This window comes from Lissotriton helveticus, chromosome 11 (assembly GCF_964261635.1).
Source record: "Lissotriton helveticus chromosome 11, aLisHel1.1, whole genome shotgun sequence".
Classification (NCBI taxonomy): domain Eukaryota; kingdom Metazoa; phylum Chordata; class Amphibia; order Caudata; family Salamandridae; genus Lissotriton; species Lissotriton helveticus.
In genome coordinates this window covers 773,676,268-773,695,260 of record NC_136072.1, presented here as the reverse complement: position 1 = coordinate 773,695,260, position 18,993 = coordinate 773,676,268, and the positions used below count along the sequence as shown (strand labels likewise).

The 18,993-nt window shown below is 42.5% G+C and overlaps 1 protein-coding gene across 14 annotated transcripts in view; it reads left to right on the top strand.

The window, feature by feature from the left end:
- AAK1 (AP2 associated kinase 1) overlaps positions 1-18,993 on the top strand; it is a 376,820-nt gene that overhangs the window by 249,241 nt on the left and 108,586 nt on the right. For 9 of the 14 annotated variants that reach the window (XR_013602491.1, XM_078666675.1, XM_078666679.1 and 6 more), the window contains one exon: positions 5,387-5,485. Coding sequence is in view for 13 of the 14 variants with exons in the window: in XM_078666675.1 (XP_078522801.1) it covers positions 5,387-5,485 (99 nt within the window). In the remaining variant the exon portion in view is untranslated. Of the gene's footprint in view, positions 1-5,386; positions 5,486-9,710; positions 9,822-18,993 lie in introns of all 14 variants that reach the window. The other 5 variants (XM_078666673.1, XM_078666674.1, XM_078666672.1 and 2 more) reach the window with 1 other exon arrangement.

The window sequence follows — 18,993 nt, the reverse complement described above, 5'->3', positions numbered from 1 at the left end:
CTACTAGTCACTGCTACAAAATAGCATCCCACAAAACTAATGTACATTTGCATCAAGAAAAATACATCAAAAATAATTAAATCTATAATTGAGCCATAACACAACCCCATTCTCAGCTCTCAGGAAGACATGAAGGCATGCTGATAACAAAAATCGAAACCATGTCTACCTCAAAACTCTGAACCTACAGTGTCTCATCTAGACAAGAACAAATACATGTTTCCCCAAAGTGTCACTGAAGCCATTTTGCTACACAATAAGGTATTCAGCAAACTAGACAAATTCCGGCAAACCAGTAGCCTTTGATATCATCTACAGTAATGTTTTTGTGAAGATCTCTCAGCTGTCTTCACTGATATACCATTACACCTCCACTTAAAGAACAACAAATTACCCACTACTATAGATGAAAATGTCCCCTATGTGGTAACTGATCTTCTCCGGATACCCATGCCTCCACTTTTATGCGCCAAAAGTCATCTTTTTGTTTTTCAGGTTGTCTAGAGTTGTGTGCCCAATACTTTTCCTATATGTTTGACAGCTACATGCTTTAAGAAATTGAGTTACTGGTTGACTGGTGTGTGAGCCCTGGTCAAGCAGCAACCACAACCCTTGTCAAATTAAACTGTGTTCACCCCTTGGTTGCTTGGCATAGAGCAGTCAGGCTTAACTCCGAGGCAATGTGTAAAGTGTTCATGCAACACTTCAAACAGTAAATCAATAAAAACACCATGCCAAAAAAGATCCCACACTAGGTTAGGCAAAATAAGTTTAATTTATTAAATAACACAAGACCAAAACAACAACAAAAACTATTGTTAGAACCAGAGATAGTTTTATAAAGAGACTAACGGCAAAAGGCATAATGCGCCATTGGTGGAAATCTGATCGCCCCGGACCAGGCCAAAGTCCAGGGTCAGACTGGCTGTAGTGGGCACCGGGCATTTTCCAGGTGGGCCATCAGGGTGCAGTCTGGTTATGGACCCCTGGGGGCTGTTTTTGTTACCCGGGGACAATTTTGGCAATATCGGCCCCCGTAACAAAAGCAGTTGCAGTGTTTTCCTCGCGCATCCCCCTTCCTCTCCTCCCCCCACACGGCTGCTCCGACTCAACTGCCAGGGCCTCTTTGCATTCCCAGTCCAGCACTGCCAAAGTCACAAGTTCAGACTGAACGCAATGGAGCACAGGCCATGTATAGGGAACCAGTTAGATCCGCTGAATGGTGTACCTTAAATTGTGACTTGTGGAGCGTTGCGTGGATCCGTGTCAAAATGCGTTCTGCAGCAGAAGCAATGCATCTGTTCTGAGATGCTGTGAATCTGCGGTTTGAAGTCCTGTTGCATTGATGTCCAGAATCCCATCGACGGGCCTTGTAATGCAAAGTCTAGCGTAGGTGTGCGTCGCGGTGTTGGGGCAATGGGTTTGTTCCAAAGACCTGCGAGGCAGACTTCCGCGAGCATGGGAATTCCGGTCTGTCGTGCTGCTCACACTGGTTTTTAGCATTGGAAACTTGTCCCACAAAGTAAAATCAGCATGGACTGCAATGTGTGGTGCGCCTGAGGGTGCTGGTTATTTCTGCCACTCAAGTAGATTTTGTACTCCAGCATCATTTTACACAACTCCAGCAGCAACTTTCTCAACGCGAGCGGTAGCGACCTGTCGAGACTGCCTGCATTGAGAAATCTCACCAGGAGGCGGTCTAGTGCTCGTTTTTTCTCGCTCGAGCTTGCCAACTAAGGGGGCGATTAGGATCGCGGTTTTCCCGCATCCTCCGGGCCGGCGGAAGCCACCGCCGGCCCGGAGGATGCGGGAAAACCACTGGGGAGGCACAAAAGACCCACCGCCAAATTAGGATGGCGGTGGGTCTCAAAATCGGTCGCAGCTTTTCCGCCGCTGTCGCCTTACGACCGCGGCGGAAAAGCTCTAACATGGCTGACAGTGTCTATCAGACACCGCCAGCCATATTAGGATGGGGGTCAACAGATGCCTTTCCGCGGCGGATTCTCCGCCGTGGAAAGGCATACGGTGATTTCTTTGGGGGCCCGTTGCGGGCCCCCAGGTTGAGTGGGGGGGGTGGGTGCACATGGGGGGTACCTATGGTACCCCCCCTGCATTTGTGTGCACGAAGCGGCAGGCACCGCGCGGTGCCTGCCGCTTTGTGCATGCAAATGCACAGTTGTAATTTTTTACATAGCGGCGGGTGCTGCTTAAAGCAGCACCCGCCGCAATGTAAAAAATACAGGATGTGACCGCCAGGGTGGCGGTCACATCCTAATTGCCATGGTGGGACCGCCGCTGCCCATGCGGACGGTCCCTCATACTCAGTGGTGGCGGACGGACGCAAGTCCGTCCGCCATCGTAATCGACCCCTTAATGTTGGCGAGATGCACTTGAGAAAAACACTGACAAGCGGAAGCTGACTAACTTTTTGCCGAACTCTGCACTCCAAGCAGGCAGAGTGGGAAAACTCTGAGAAATCCGCCAGAGGAGCAGAGTTTTCTGCGCACCCCTATTTCTTTCTTCCCATTTGTAAATGACACTTATAAAATGTAATAAGGTAACTTCAATGTTATCCTGTGGGAGAGATAGCAGCAGGCCTTCAAAAATAATTTCCTCTCATGTAGTCGATGAAATAATTCAATGTTTCTAAACTCCATGTCTATTTTACTTAAGACCCTTGTTTTAAACAAACAAAAAATTAACTTTCTTGTACTAGGTTCATCTACTGCCCAGACCTCAGTACAACTGCTTCTGGTGCAGTAACCCGTCTTGGGCAAGAGAGCTCACCTTGCTCTTGACTATGTAGGAATTTCACACTTGCACAGGTGTAGGGAGGAGATATGCTATTAGTTCTGGTAGGAGGGACATTGTGTTATGGAGGGAAAAACTTGGTTAGCTAACTGCTGATGCTCTCCGAAGAAGTGGATTAAGAGTACAATGCTTCTCCAGCTGAATTCCATCTTCCTTGCGTGTTGTCGCTCACATTTCCCCCCAAGGGATACTTCAACCTAGGTTTCCTGGTTCTCATTGTTAAAAGGGCACAAAAAACAAGATTCATTTTGTGAGTTTCTCACAGGGTCTGCCAGTGGGTCAAAAAGGTGTTCAGAACACAAGACCATCTAATCATTGGACTCTCTGCAGAGTGCACATGAAGGTGGTCAAAGTATTTCAATTTTAATTGCAATTCTATGCAAATGGGTGACGGGGCACCCGTCATGGCGGTACACAGTTGGCAAAATTATGACAAGGTGAACATAAATGAAAATGCAGTGTTTGTTTACTACTTAAAACTTATCCCTAACTTTTGTGTCAAATCACTTTCAAATGTCACCAGCCACCACTGCTACTTCAGTGGGAGGCACAATCAGTGCTGCAGACCAACTAGTAGCATTTAATTTACAGGCCCTGGGTACATCTAGTACTACTTTACTTTTATAAGTAATTTAAATATGCCAATTGGGTATAAGCCAATATTACCATGTTTAGAGGAGATCGCACATGCACCTTAATACTGGTTAGCAGTGGAAACGTGCTCAGAGTCCTAATGCCAGCAAAAACTAGGTCAGAAAAAATGGAGGCGAAAGGCAAAAAGTTGGGGGAAGATCACCCTAAGGCCGACAGGTCTAACACATGTCATAGGATTTGATGCATGTTAGCCTGGTCCTTGTTGCACGCTGAATGGATGATGGTAAATGACATAAATGCTATGCCTAAGAACCAGGAACCCCTTAACGTGAGCATTTGTAGAATATTCCCCTGACGAAGGGCAGAACGCATGCCCGAAATGCATTGGGATTGATTGTGAACAGGAATGAAATTCATTTAAAGCTTTGAGATCTACATTTTGATTTTTGTGAACTTCTGAATAACTTTGGTCAACAGAACGCAATGAACATTGATACTGACGGTGGTCATTAAAAACAACTGATCATGAACTTTGATTGCAGTTCAACTTTTATTTACTATACAAATAGGATTTAACCAATATTTTGGTCCTCTATGCTGTGCACTGGGGGACAACTTCTATGCAGGAGTTGCACCTAACTGTCTCTGGGGATACCGCCTGGGCCATTCAAGGTAGTTCAATGTCTCTTGGCCTGATCACGCTGACTGGGGTTTTAATGGGTGCAAATTCGTGCCTGATGAAACTGTAGAAGGAACAGGGGCAAGGGCTACGAGCAGGAGCAAATGTGTCCCCAATCTGATCTCTGCCATGCCCACGGGGAGCATTCACAATAGAGGCATCCTTCTTTATTAATATTGTAGAGACCAATTGATAGAAGTGCGACCTCCTTTAGAGAATCATGTGCCTGCCCGATAAATGTAATGAATCTTTGGTGTCCTCTAAAGCAGCTACTGGAAAGCAATATTTTTTTGTATTTCCTAGAACTGGATCTGTTTTAAGAAGTGTAGACAATCCCTATCATCCCGTATACATGTATAAATGTATATATGTACATATTTAAGGAATATACTATATATAATATACTAACCGTGACTCGGACCGGCATTATGCTCCGATTAATAAAATCCTATGACTTTCTGTTGGCTAAGACATAATTTACTCAGCTTTTTTTTAAAAAGCCCTGAAGAAACCCCTGGCCGGAAGGCCTTGTAAGGGGGCGAAACATGTGTCGGCTGTTTTTCCACTCACTCTTGAGGATAGAGTGAAAGCTCTTTCATAAATATTTCACACCAAAAAAATCAGTGCGGATTGTAATTTTTTCCTGCAAAGAATCATAAAACCATCCTTGCCTAGACATTCCTGTTGAACTCTATAAATAGAGCATCACCAATTTCCGAGCCTATTAATGTTTGGAAACAGTGGCTTTTTTTTTTTGCACCTTTCCAAGTGAATAAATCCTCCCCTCGCCCCACCCAAAAAAAAAAATAATAATTTCGCACCACCCTGCAAGACACTGTGGCCTATTAGTGGGAGACTGGGTGTTTAGGCGAAAAGTACCTCAGAAGTGCTCTCTGAACCTCAAAGGTTTGGGAAATATTTTATGGATGTCTGAACCCTAATCAAGACCACTGATGTTAAATTAAACAGGAGTCATCCATCTCATATTAAGAATTTCTATTCTGCAACCAAAACTTCACTTGCTCGTCATTGTATACACTTCCCAAAGTTTTATATATAGTTTATATATTGTTGCTAACTTCTCGAACTCTCTGAGCCAATCTTGTTCTCTGATGTTTTCTTCTATAGTCAATCAGAAATGCGTCCTTTATTGATTAGGGTGTAATGGCTTAAGTATACATTTTTATTTGTTGCATTATAAATGTGCTGCAGCACTTCATTTTGTTCCATGGCACTCCGGCAATAGTTCCTTGTTCTTCATCCTTTGTTTTCTTTTCTTTTGCATATTGTTGCTGATACCAGGAAAACCAGAACCAGCTGTCGAGAGCCTCATTCCTGGCCTTGAACCACCAATGTCGCAGCGCCTCGTGCCCCAAGACTCTCTGGCCTCAAGACGTGCAGGTTGGTGCAGAGCCGGGAAACCGGGGGTACAGTTTGTGCCTGTATTTCATAGACCAACTGTGGCTGTTACGTCTCCATGGGAGTTGTGGAAAAAATAGCCTATTTTCTTGTAGAAAAAAACTTTACAAATCAACTTTGCTTATGTGAAGAGATTACATTCCCTTTTGTTCCTGAATCCATGCCAAATTTTTGTATTAAAAATCTGCATAACCCAACCGTTTGCTTTCTTCTCGTTAATTAAGAGCACTTTCCAGGAAGGCTATAGAAGCCATTTTATAAGAGGCACAGCTACAGCATGACGAGCACAATGCGTTTTTCAATGCTTTCATATTGTTTCTCAACTATAAATGGTTCGAGGTTGTACCATAATGAGGATTAGCAAGCAGATATTGCACACCAACCTGCTCCAAAGCATACACACAGTTCAAAATGCTCCCACAACCTTGCCACACACCTACACTTCCCATTCAGCCCCAAGATTGTAAAGCCCATCCACATTACCTCCAAAAGCCTAGGAATCAGTCTAGACTCTCAAATGGGTCCGCACAGTCCACCACTCCGAAATACCTTCCAATTCGTCACTAAGAGGGCCAGTCTAGAACTGTGAAAACAGCCACCAGCTCCCACCTTGGTTATCAACCAATCAATCAATCAAGGGTTTGTAAAGCACAACTACTCACCCTCAAGGGTCTCAAGGTGCTGGGGGGGGGCGGGGCGCAACTCTGTTGAGTGCTGAGATCAACCTAAGAGCCAGATTTTGAGGTATTTTCTAAACTGGTGCAGTGTAGGAGTTTGCCGAAGGGGGGAGGTCGTCCCAGGCCTTGCCTGTGAGGTAGGAGAAGGACTTTCCTCCCGTTCTGCTCTATTCGATACGCGGTATGGTAGCCACAGAGAGGTCAGCTGATCGGAGGTGTCTCTTGGGTCCGTGGAAGGAGAGGCGGTCATTTAGGTATGCAGGTCTGATGTTGTGGAGGGCCTTGTAGGCGTGGGTGAGGAGCTTGAAGGTTATTCTTCTTTCAATGGCGAGCCAGTGGGTTTCGTGGAGGTGTTGAGTGTTGGGTGATGTGGCTAGACCAACTGCTATCTATACCAGACCACTTTCTACTACCTCAGCCTGCAAGTACACTAAATCTCCTGTCACCAATTTGTAGCAAGTGCTGCAGCCAGTTTGGTAATTAGAAAGAAGCAGTTTTACTCTTGTGTGTTGGTGCGGGCACTAGACTTAATCATTCTGTCCCTCACCCGCAAAAGCATCCCCAATAAAACACCAAGGGACTGAAATGCAACCCTGCCCACCCAGTCTCCCCCACTGCTTTGACCGACCAACACCTACTTCGCAACAGGAAGAAAACTGTTGTAGCAGTGGATCAAAGTTCCCATGGCTATCTCAACTAATACTTAAGGAGAAAACCCTGATTTTTTTTATATCTCGATTCTGAAAATTCTTTGATTAAAGTTACCTCGTTCATTTGTAGTGGTTTAGAAGTTTACAGTGCTGGCTGTTTCATGGCTTATTAAGCCTGCAGATTTCAATGGAGTGGCCCAGATGGAGGTTTTTAAGTAAAAACTATACTTTGAACAGGTATTTGATGGAACCCAACCTTTGGGGGGAGGAGAATGCAAGGGAATAGCTTGGGCTCCTCCAAACCAGTAATAAGAAACACTGTTAAACATCATTCACAGCCACTGCACGCTCATAAAATGCAGTCTCACTTTTAATCCAGTTGCTGAGAAATTACCCCTTGGACCATAGTGAGGGATTAATTAGGCTTTTGCCTTTCTGAGGCAAATAAAGTACACCCCCCAATCGTAAAAGTGCCTGTTGTTTACGGTGCCACAATTCAATTCAGTTTGTGGTGTGTTTTGGACTATGAATATGGTTATTATGGTTATGAATATCATTAATTTGTTTATTACCATATATGGGTTATTTATTATTATTGTGATTGTTATTATTTTTATTGACTAAGGTTTCTGGGTTACCAGCTATCATTCATGTGGTTGCTTCATTTAGTCCTAGGGGAGATTTGCCATCTGAGAAATTGAGGCTGGAATTGCATAGCACTTTTATCATATTAGAAAAATACTAGAATCCAGAGGTTTTTAGCTAACCGCTGGGCTGCGTACATTTTTCTATAGACAATCGCAAACAATATTGCCGTTTTGTTAATTGGGATCCGCTGTGTGCACTTGAAATAAACTGTGCTTAAGTTTGCAGCAGCGTGTTCAGAAAGATACCGTAATATTATTTCAAGCTCTGTTCACACCTTTTAAAAAAATATAGAGTTGTTTAAAAAGGAATCTAGTTCAGAATGTCCGGCTACCCTGCCACCCCACTGTGGTATTCGCCAGCTGTTAACTTGTGCAAGGGAAAAACCGAGAACTGTTCTTACTTAGACCATAAACATAATTGAAACTGCAAATTCCCTGTGATAAACTAGATCCTTTGAGAATTTCTCTTTCATTTCAGTTCAGGTTTGCCATTTTATTCAATTAGGTCTCGAAATATGACTTAGTTGAACACCATTATGTTCTGCTGCCTGCTTGGATGATCCTGGGCAAGAAAGCCTTGTTTAGATTTGACTGCACCAACAAACAAATATTCTGGAACAAAATACCCCAACGGTGTTACCGTTGGGGTATAAAATCGTTGAGGTTTTTTGTTTAGGAATATAAATGGTAAACCGGAGAGGGCATCCTAGTTCCTAACTTTCTGTCAGGATAGGCAGACCGATACTCTGCTGATTATCTATAATGTGCCCAAGTGTGAAATGATACATACTTGAAATCCTTGTGCATATATTTATCTTGTACAGCTTCCACTTCACTGTCCCACATGCAGTTCAATTGAAGCACTCGAGTGGCAGGGAAATACACCCACCCAGACAGCTACTAGCATTAGGTGAGAGGTGAATATCCCACTGGGCTGAGCCAAGATGTGATTGACAAAGTCTCAAGCCAATGGCTGATAGAGGCTGGTTGAAGAAAGCCAGGTAAGTTGTAAGGGGCGGGCCTAGTGCCCACTCTATATTGTTATCAGTAGCTCAGTTTGATGGAGGCACTGTCAAAACCCACACCTAAAACCAGTATAAAATTGGCCTTAGAAATCAGCACAGCCTAATCCTCACACAACACAGTACAGAACTATAGACAAACCCACTCATCAGACTGCACGTCACCCAGGTATTTTAATTATACCCCCCCCCCCCCCCCCCGAAAAAAAGCCACTATTATATGAACATTTTTGTAGACCCAACATTAGAGCAGTTTGCATACTGTCAGTGTCCCTTATATGGGAACAGTTGATTCATCACTGAGGTGAATGTGTATAGTTTTCTTTGATGTGTCCAAAGAATGCCAGTGAAAAAGGCCTGTTACCGGTGGAAAAATTCTTGTGAGATATGAAAGAGATATAAAACATACTTCAAAGCAGTAGAAACTGTGCTCTTTTCTTGATATGTTTCCTTACTGTTAAGATTACGCTATATGATTAATATATCTACTGCAGAGATCTCTGTATACCATGCACATCACAGGTTTGAAGAATAACACACTGACTCACATTTGTTAAGGAAAAGGGCAATTACTCTCTTGGGTTTTCAGATTTTTCCCATGGTTCCAAAGTGTGATAACGTGCAGCTCTGCAATATGGAAAAGCTCTGTTCCTACTGCTGTTTGATGTCCTATAATTCCTCAATCATTTTTCCTACATTTGGGATTATTTTTTCGATTTGTTTTACTTTTTTTTTTTTTTTAATTTTTTTTTTTTTACCAACTTATAAAACACGCACAGGTCGCTATCTTTTTTTAAAAAAATTTTATTACAATTTGAAACGGATATCTTTTTATTTTTAGAAGAAAATGTATTCGGTGGGGGAAGTTTATTCTATTTTGAAAAATTCAGAGTGGTAAGAGCCACTATCCAGTGCCACCAGGAAGAACTTTGTGGTGCTCGTGGGTAGTATTTGTGGCCTGCAAGAGCTTTTACTATTGTGTTCATATAGTGGCCTGTCTGGATTACCTGAACCCACTGCAGCTGCCACATGCATGCTTTTTCTGGAGAAAACTCCTGCAGCCCATGATGATTGGTCATGTCTTACCGCTGGGTCGCTCCCCCGCTACCTTCCCACCATTGTGTCACCAAAGCACTAACCATCTGCTGTCCTTTGCCGTTAATGCTGCCGCTGGTGTTGGGGTTTTCTGTCTACTTTCTGCTTGGACTCAGACTCTCTGGCTGGGGAGGACTCGCTTCTCGACTGCTCGCTGCTGTCTGGTGGTGCTGTGGACCTCTTGGAGGAGTTTGCACCCCTCCCAATCTCTGCTCCCGCACACACAGGTAAATTTGATTGTGTCATATATCATCACCTACCTTCTTTTCTTTTCTGTCCCAGCTCCAGTGTATTTGGTGTTTTATCCATTCCCATTATATTGCTACATTGTAGTCTCCCCTCCCTCAATGGGCCTTGCCTACCCCAGTATATTAGTAGCCCTACCCTCATTTTGCATGGCATCCCTTCTAAGTAGGTTAAGAGCTACGACTGCTCCAGTGTATTGGGAACCCCTCTCGTTCTGCATGGCTGCCCCACAGTGTATTGGTAGATACCTATGTAATATGGCTTCCCTCTGCTATACAGGTTGTGTATTAGTTGTCTCCTTCAGTATTATAGAAGGTCTCCTTCGTCACACATGACTTAGCTGAGTAAGATTACACCACTCCCAAAGCATGGTTACTCTTTGTAAGTAAAATGTTGATTTTTTTATAAGTTAAAACCATCCCCCAGTAAAACAGCAGAAGAGCACACAGTATACGTAAGACGAGTTTGAAAAACAATACTAAAGTGACTAGTGCCTTATCACAAAATTCAAACTTGTACAGACATTGCAATCTGGTGTACAGAATTTAAAAAGATGGTTAAGTACAGCTGTTTTAAAAATCTATGTTCTTCCTCAATGTGCTCTTGAAAGACATCTGAAATATTGGAAAAAGTTCAAATCCAGTTGTAAATAATGTTCAGGGTTAAACTGCATCATTAGCTTTTCCAAATTAAAATGACTAACTGCAATCTCATTTGATTACTTTCTATATATTACTATTCTCCCAATGAAATATACCCCCTCTCCCCTGCCCGTTTCCCCTGCTTGGAATGGCTTCCACTCAGTAATTTAGGAGCCTCCATTTCACTTGACTTTTCCCGTTATGTAAGCTTCTCCCTTTTGAGCATGGTTTAGCCCAGTATTTTTGTACTGTGAATCGCCCATTACAATAAGTTTACTCATGGTGTCTGTCTCAGTGTGTGCTCACTCTTTGGCTTTGTGTGTATTCAAGTATGTGTCACTGTGTCAGTAACATCATTAATTAAACGTTTTTATCCAGTGTAATGGTAGCACTACCCCTTGTATATTTCTTTGTTTCTTATTTCCCCCAGTCCTGCTGCAACCCATTTTCATCCCTTCTTTACTACTGTTTGCGCCTGCCAGTATCCATCTTGCTTTTCCATTACCCCCTATGTTCCTTTTTGCTGATCTTTTAGTTGTTCCCGTGTGACCCCTTTTTCAAATTTGAATGCATCCTGGTTAACTACAATTGAATACGTCCATGTTTTGTTAGCATCTTGCTCATTCATTCAGACCAGCATCCAAAGAAAAGGCAGCAATGACTATACAAACCTGGGTAATTGTATATTTCAACAGAACAGTAGTTCACTAGGTATTTGATTATTTCTTATTTGTAAATATTTTAAAATACATCACCTGAATAGCATTCAATGCTTGGTGGTTTTACTTGAGCAGCAGTACAGGAGACAAATATATATAGTTTAAAAAAGTTTTACTACATAAATACCAAAATAAATATCACTACAGTTGCACTGACATAGAAAGAAGTTCCTGGATAGTGGGCATGGTTACCACACAGTGATAAGACAAAACATTCAAAGCGTTTGAGTATAAAAGGAAAAGGCTATGGACTGTGGTATAATACAACTATGTGGTCCATTCCTTCAATGGATAAATCCTGTTTTTCATTAGCCAACATTAATGTCCTCAGTCTAATTGCCCTTGTGGTGACCATGTTTCAACTTTCCAAACTCTTAACGGGTCATCATCAGGACCAATCGAATTTGTCAAGCACAAAAAGGTTCGTTGTGGTCTTTGTAGTGGGCATTGGTCACCATAGGGCAAAAACACTAATTGTATGGCTCAGTCTCAAGTTTGGTAACAATAAAAAGAAAAGTTTTTGCGTTGACTAATCAGTAAATGAGCATGAATCTAGAGAACTTCTGAAGTGCAAAAACTGTGGCTCGGTGGCCGCACTGGGCTTGGCAGTGGCAGTTGCACTAATGATGACCCATTAAGTGACTGGAAGGTCGAAGTGTTCATGACACAGGGACAATTAGATTGGGGATATTGATGTTGACTATTGCAATACAGTGTATAGCCCTTGTGGCATTGGAACTACAGTGGTGATTTGTACCCCATGTCAATTACTGAACTGTGTATAGACACGCTTCCATGTTTTATCTTATCACTGTGTGATTACCACAGGCACTGGATACTGCTCAAAACTTCTATGTCACTGAAAGCTTATCGAAAAATATTTTGGTACTTAAGGAAAAATGGATTAAAATTGTATATACGTTTCTTTCCGTCTATGCTTCTGCTTCTCAAGTAATGCCACCGAGTATTTATTGCTGTTAAGACAAATTATTTTATGTTGACAAATACAAAAAAGACTTGTAATTAGTCCTTTATGAACCACTATCCTTCTTCAATCGACTCCTCTCCATGTGTGCAGATTGGTGCAAGTCCAATTTCCCTTAGAAATATATTTCAGGTTGGAGTACACGCATGTAGAGTGACGTGTTCTGTAGCCCACTTGTGCTGTCTAGATGATGTGGAAGTTTACTTTTTTGGTACAGCTCTGGTATCAATAGTGGTTTGGAACCTCATCTGCTGTTCGCAGTCTATTTGAAAGTTCCTGACGAGTGATCTACTCAACATGTAGAACTCCGTGTCTTACTCTGAGCAAGTACTCGAAAGATGAGGGTGTAGGGTAAAAGGAAGAAGAGTGAGGTGAGAGTCTCTGTACAATGTATAGGGGCCTCGTTGTCAACTGCTAAGCTTAGAGCAAATTGGTAGCCCTATTCTACATAACACCTACCTAGTGTATTGGGGGACCCTACTCTTGTTCTAGCTTCTCCCCATATTTTTAAAGCTCTCATCTGGTCAGTTCAGCACCTCCTGTAACCACACTTTAGTGTTACTTCTACCCACTGTATTAGGAGACTGTTTTCTAAGGCTAACCCAAAATGTCAGAACCACCACCCCTCATGTTCTGCATGGCTTCCCCAATTGTTATGATCTGCCTGCCCTGCTCTGCATAGTATCAAGACCCATTTCTCTGCATAACTCCCTTGTCCCTGAGTATTTTGGAAGATCCTCCTTGTTCTTCATAGTCCCCTCCCAATAGTTTAGGAGACCCCAGTCCTGTAAGGTTTTCTGCGTGGATTATCAGGAGCCCGAGTATAATAGGACTGCATCCCAAGCCCTAGATCCATCTTGTCTGCTTTTGGTCCATTCTTCATCCGTCAAGAAGCAGCAACAATCCTCAAAATGGCAGACCCCAGATGACACACATATCTGTAATACATTTATGTGCCCCATATCTATATACGAAAGTTTTTTGCATCTCTATATATCACAGGTCAACACATTTTCCTTTTTCGATCACACATAATTGTAATATTTTTATTGAGGTCCTAAATTGCGAAACTACAATGGGATGCAAAATTTTGAATCAAAATGTGTTAATCTGTTAACCAGTTAAACCATGAGTATTAAAACCCTGAAAACCTTTGTGGTAATAGTTTTCCAAAACAAAAACAGAACTTAAGTAGCCAATCCTCGACTTACTGATCCAGAAACACTATTATTGGCGAACAAAATAAAACACTACGTTTTATTTTGATTTATGCTAATTTTATACTGTGTCATAAATCACTATATATTTTGAATTGATGCAGGGTGTAGGGATAGGATAGTTGTGATCCTCATAAGCCCCTCATCACAAGCCTGACTGAAGGTTGATACATTTTGAACTTGTTGGTGTAAAACAAGCTTGGTCTAAAACAAGCTTGACTCGCAGGCCATTAGTTGAACGCCTAGAATCCAGTCATGAATTCCGAGGCATAGGCGGGCCCACACATGGCTGATTGTTTGGACCAGTGTACTATGGAAGAGGTGATTCAAAAATTAAATTAGTGACCGCTTCCGTTTTAGTCGAGTTTAATGGAAAATAAGTTGTCACACATACAAGTGCTAACTATGGGGAGGTGTATGATCACCCCTTTTTTCGGCTTCATTACCAGACATCCATGTGGTCCCTGCCAGTTATGGTATGGCATGCAGGATGAAGCCATGCTAACGACAGGAAGTGTTCCACTCAGCAATAACGGGTAGTCTGATGCTAAGGTAAAAAGGCAACATAATGGAGAGGAACTAGATGAGGAGAAAAAAGTGGTTTTGGGGTGCCATGAAGGAGCGCGACACGCTGCAGGAAGGAAGAACAGAGCTCAAGAATGTAGGAAGTGTCCCGGGGAGTAGTGGCGGATAGAAAGTGTGGAGGGTAAAACAATATTAATGAACATATTTAGGATCACAGGTGGAGGACTAGCACATAGTTGGTAAGGGGGTTATCAGTGTTGTGGGTGAGGACAAAAAAAATTGAACAGTTTAGCTACAGGAAAGACATCCAAATAGTTTGTGGCAAAGGGGGCAGATCAAGGATGGCTACGAGGAGGAGGGATGGTCAGAAGATGACAAAAGGGGTTGATGAGGGAGGTGTTGTGAGGTAGAGAGAGGACACAAAGATTTGGGTTCATATCTTCCTCATGTCAGAGCCGCTAACCGTCAGCAGTTTATTGTAGGTTTCAGAAGTGTCGAATGGAAGCACCTCAAAACTATAATTTCAGCGGTATATGGACAGCCCATCAAAGCACTAATGTAGGGAAATAGTTTAGCTCTGAAAAACGTACCAAACAAATTCATAAAGTCCACTTTCCCATCCTCAATCACATTATGTTCTCATGGCATTTCTCCTTTGTATTGACACCCGTATTCATAGTTGGATTAAGGATTTTCACTGTCACATTTGAGAGTAAAAGTGTCCGGTGATTAAAGGGAATAATCTTCTTCAGTCAAATAAGTGTCACATCAGTTTACCAAGAGGATTACCACAACACTGTCTAAAGGCAGTGGCTAGATGGATGGAGCTCTCATATCTTCGCCTCAACGGAGACAAAACAGAGATTATGCTGTTGGGTAACTCATCACCTGTTACCTCCGTCTCCCTGTGGCCGTCATGTCTGGGTCCCACACCTCCCCCTAAGCCACAGATAAAGAGCCTTGGTATGCGGCTTGACAGCTCCCTTAATGTTGCATACCAAGCAACTGCACTTTCTTCAATCTGGTATGGAATGATGAAAATGTTTTGCAAAATTGTTCCGCTCCTTCCCTTTCAGGCGAGAAGGATCATGGTTCAGGCATTAATATTGTCCCGCCTGGACTAATGGAATATTTTGTATCTTGGAGCTCCGCAGACCACAATCCACAAACTGCAAGTAATCCAGAACTGTGCTGCACGGATGCTCCTTCAGACCCCACGGTGGCAATCGGCAAGACCAGCATTGAGACAGCTACACTGGTTACCGATCTCAGCCAGGGTACAGTTTAAGGCTATGTGTCTGGCACATAAGGCTATCTGGAGGACTGGCCCACCTATCCTACATCCGCTAATAACACCGTATCTCCCGCCAAGAACTTTACGTTCTAGCTCTCTACATCTGGCCACCACTAAGAAAATAAGGAAGGCGAGATGGGGTGGACGCTCCTTCTCATTCACTGCCGCAAAGTTGTGGAACTCCCTCCCCCAGGCTCTGCGGGGGAACAACAATTTGTTGACCTTCCGTAAACTTCTAAAAACCCACTTGTTTGGAATGCTTGCATAACATCATGGACTGACTTCACTCTGCCCTTCTTCCTCAGCGCTACGAGGCCTCCGGGTAGTATATGCGCTATATAAATATTTTTCCATTCCATTGTCCACCTTCTAAGATTGGATGTAGTACATGGAAATCTATACTCCGGGTTGGATGGCTGTAACCTCCGTTATGTGGTGCTCATAAGTAGAAGCACCACAAAGACTCACATTCCTACTGCTCAAGGCAGCTAAAAAATATCCACAGAGCCCCATCAAGAAAGAAAGCAGTGATGAATCCATGCTGTTTCTACCAGCGACCAATCAAATGGTGGATACAGTTTTGGAACTTGTGCACAGTCGCAATCAAGTTCATGATATGGCAGCCATCTCCTTTCAGCATAGGCATCTCGGAGATACACTAGCTCGTTATCCTAGAATCCGCTTAGTGACTCTCAGTAATACTGGCAAATTCATAAAGAAGAATGCTGTAGTCTGACGTCTGAGCCATATAGAGTCGTCCTTTGGAACAACTTCAAGGGCACTCAACCGCTCTGATGATCTGACGAGTTTTCCTCGTTTACTAAATCACAGCCTTGGTAGACTGACTTTTTTTCAGGAGAATACCCATATTCTGATCTGACACTGACAAGGGAAGAGCGAGTTGCAAATCCGCCGAAAATATTATGACATGTGCCTGGTCATTATGTATACGTTATGGAAGCTACCCATGCTGGCACTAAAAGGAGTTTCTGATTTATTAAAAGTGGCAAAAGAAAGGTTTGCAACTTTGCTTACTCTTCACACACCTGTTGAAGCAGCAGCAGGGGGTCCAGGGTAAAACTGGAAAACCTACATTTCTATTTCTGTTTTGAAAGAATATTTCAAGAGAGGTGAAACAATGATTGATATAGTCATGGGCGAAGACTAAGAATTAATCACAGTATGCACATTTTACTTTAATTCAAACGTTTAGATTTCTTTTATATTTTTACTGTGTTTGAGGATCCTATAAGATGACTCTATGTATAAAAAATAAGTTGTCCTTCTAGTTATTGCAACCTGCGTCCTTTAATGAACACCTCCCGTCTTTGATGGCATCAGCCAAAGGCAGTGTTGGGGAAAGTTTTTTAAAGTCTTATCCAGCAGAAGGTTAAGTGTCTCGTCTGAACCCTGTAATGGTGTAAGCCGTGGTCTTGTCCCCCTAGCAGAGCTAAACTAGAAGAAAGACTGGCTGTCGTATACAAAATGTTGGATCTAGAAGAAATCCTGACCAATAACGTTCTGCAAAGCTCAAAAGTATGAAAACCCTGTTCTGAACCTCACAGAGCCTGGCCATGGAATCGGAATGCTTGTCAGACACCGTCAATGCCCGCAACTTCTGCAAAGACTAAATACTAAACAAAAGATATCACCGCTTCCAACTGCTGTGTTGAAGAGCTTTCCTTCTTCTGCAACTTCACCATCCAGGGATCTTTCCATAAACCCCGATTAATACCTGTCTGCTAAGATTGTGGCTTAATCGCCTTCAGCAACTTCGTTGAGAGAACTTTGCCCTGTCCGAAGTCTAAACTTTAAAGAAACTTCCATCAGCAGGTCAAACATCTAAGGTATACCTGTCTTGGTATCCCTTGTCTCACTGAAGACTTCACATCACATTTAGGCACAATCTCATACAGCTTCTACTGCAGTAGACGCCAATGCCCCTTACTCAACCTTTATTCTAGGATCCTATCACTAAAACATGCTGGCTGATGAAACCTGTTTGTCCTTTGGTATTCGTCGCTAATTCCTGTACTAGGTAGCTAGTTAATACATGTTATTTGTATTAAAACTAACTTGCCTGCACTTTAAGTTCTTGTATTTTGCATGGTGACAAGCTGTTTAAAGCTTCACCTATGCCCCATTCAAGATTAAGCCTTGAGCTTGACAAACCTACCAATAGGAGAATCCGGAGGACTCAGTGAGTTTCTGGCTTACCTCAATTTATGGTAAGGGAAGTTTAGGAGCAGTGGAGGCTGAGGAGTACTGCATAAATATTTCATTCTTTGTTCCACTATTATTGAGTCAGGGACTTCCTCACACCCTCCAGCTTGTTTCCTGCGTTTCTAGCTTTTCTGCTTTCTGCATCTGAATCTTCTTTGATGCACTTATTTCTGCTTTACTCCCTCTTTCTGATTTATCCCTGTTGCCCTTTTGATTACTCGCTTTCTCCTTATTGTTTCCTGTGTCTTCCACTTTGCTCCATTTTCATTTACAAGTGGCTTCCCTTTGCTCCCTCTGGAGTCCCGTGCCTTTATCCTGTGCTCTGTTTATTTTTTTCCACGCTTTTCAGCTTCATATTGTCCTCATTTTTTCTTCTACTCCTCTTCTAAGTTCCTTTGTATTGCTTCAAATGATTAATAAGCACTGGCACGACCGAGGCGGGCAAATTGGTGACACGGTGAATGTTTAAAAAAAATATTGAGAGTATATTCCACAAAAAGAAAATATGCCACTGCCTGCAATGGCAATGTGCTTGCAATAACGTTTTTAAATTAACCATTGCATGTCATTTAAATGGGCCATTTAGGATGATTCCTAGCTGGCGGATGTACTTAGAATAGAAGCCCTATAAACAGAATAGAAACCCTTTTAGTTTTAATTTGCAGAACATGGAAATATAATTCTTGTTTGGCACAAATAAAAGGCACTAATGGCAATGGAATGTTTCCATGATAAACTGTCAGTGGGTAAGAAGTGTTTGCTTAAACATTGGCAACCATTCTTTTTTGTTGTACTGCAAATGAAATACCATATTTTGTGAATAAAGTCTTTTTTTTCGTCGCCAAAGTATATATATTTTTCGTCCTGGCTTCCACAAGTAGAGAGTCGGATTTCCCTTCTACCGGAATCCGAGCATACAACCAAAGCATCTCTTTTCTCGCCACTCGTCCCGTGCTGTTCTTTTTCCACTGTTGCGTTAGCGTCTGGGGCTGGTCGTGGTTCAGGAACGGCTCTAGAATTTCACCTTCCTTTGTTTTGAAGAATTAATGGTAGCTAGTGTCTGTGATGAAATTAAGAAGCACTTGTGACCCCCGCCAAGTCTGGCCCTATGAATGCAAATTTAAAAGCAGTGGGGCTTTTTTCACAGGTTAATATGTAGGTGAATTTCCTTCTGTAGTCCATTGAAGCAATAGTATGCCAGCTCCCGTCTGACTGATCAAAGTTTTATGCAGAGTTTGGGCAAGGTGTTTGAATTGGAGTTCTACGCCAGATGTGAGTGCCTCTTTGTATAGGAGTAAATCCCTTCATTTTCCTGCCATTGTCAAAGGATTTAGCCAAAAAAACAGCTGTCATTGAGATCAGGGTTGAAAAAGTAGATGTTGGTCTTTATTTTCAGCACTGAATATTTCGCCTTTTGCGATCCTGCTCTTCTGTGGTGATTCTTCCTATGCTGTTTAAGTTCCTCGCTGATTTTCCCCTTTATATTGGTAATCTTTGCTATATTGAGCCTGACTCGCAGACACTGTAAGATTTATAAAAGAGCAGTTTG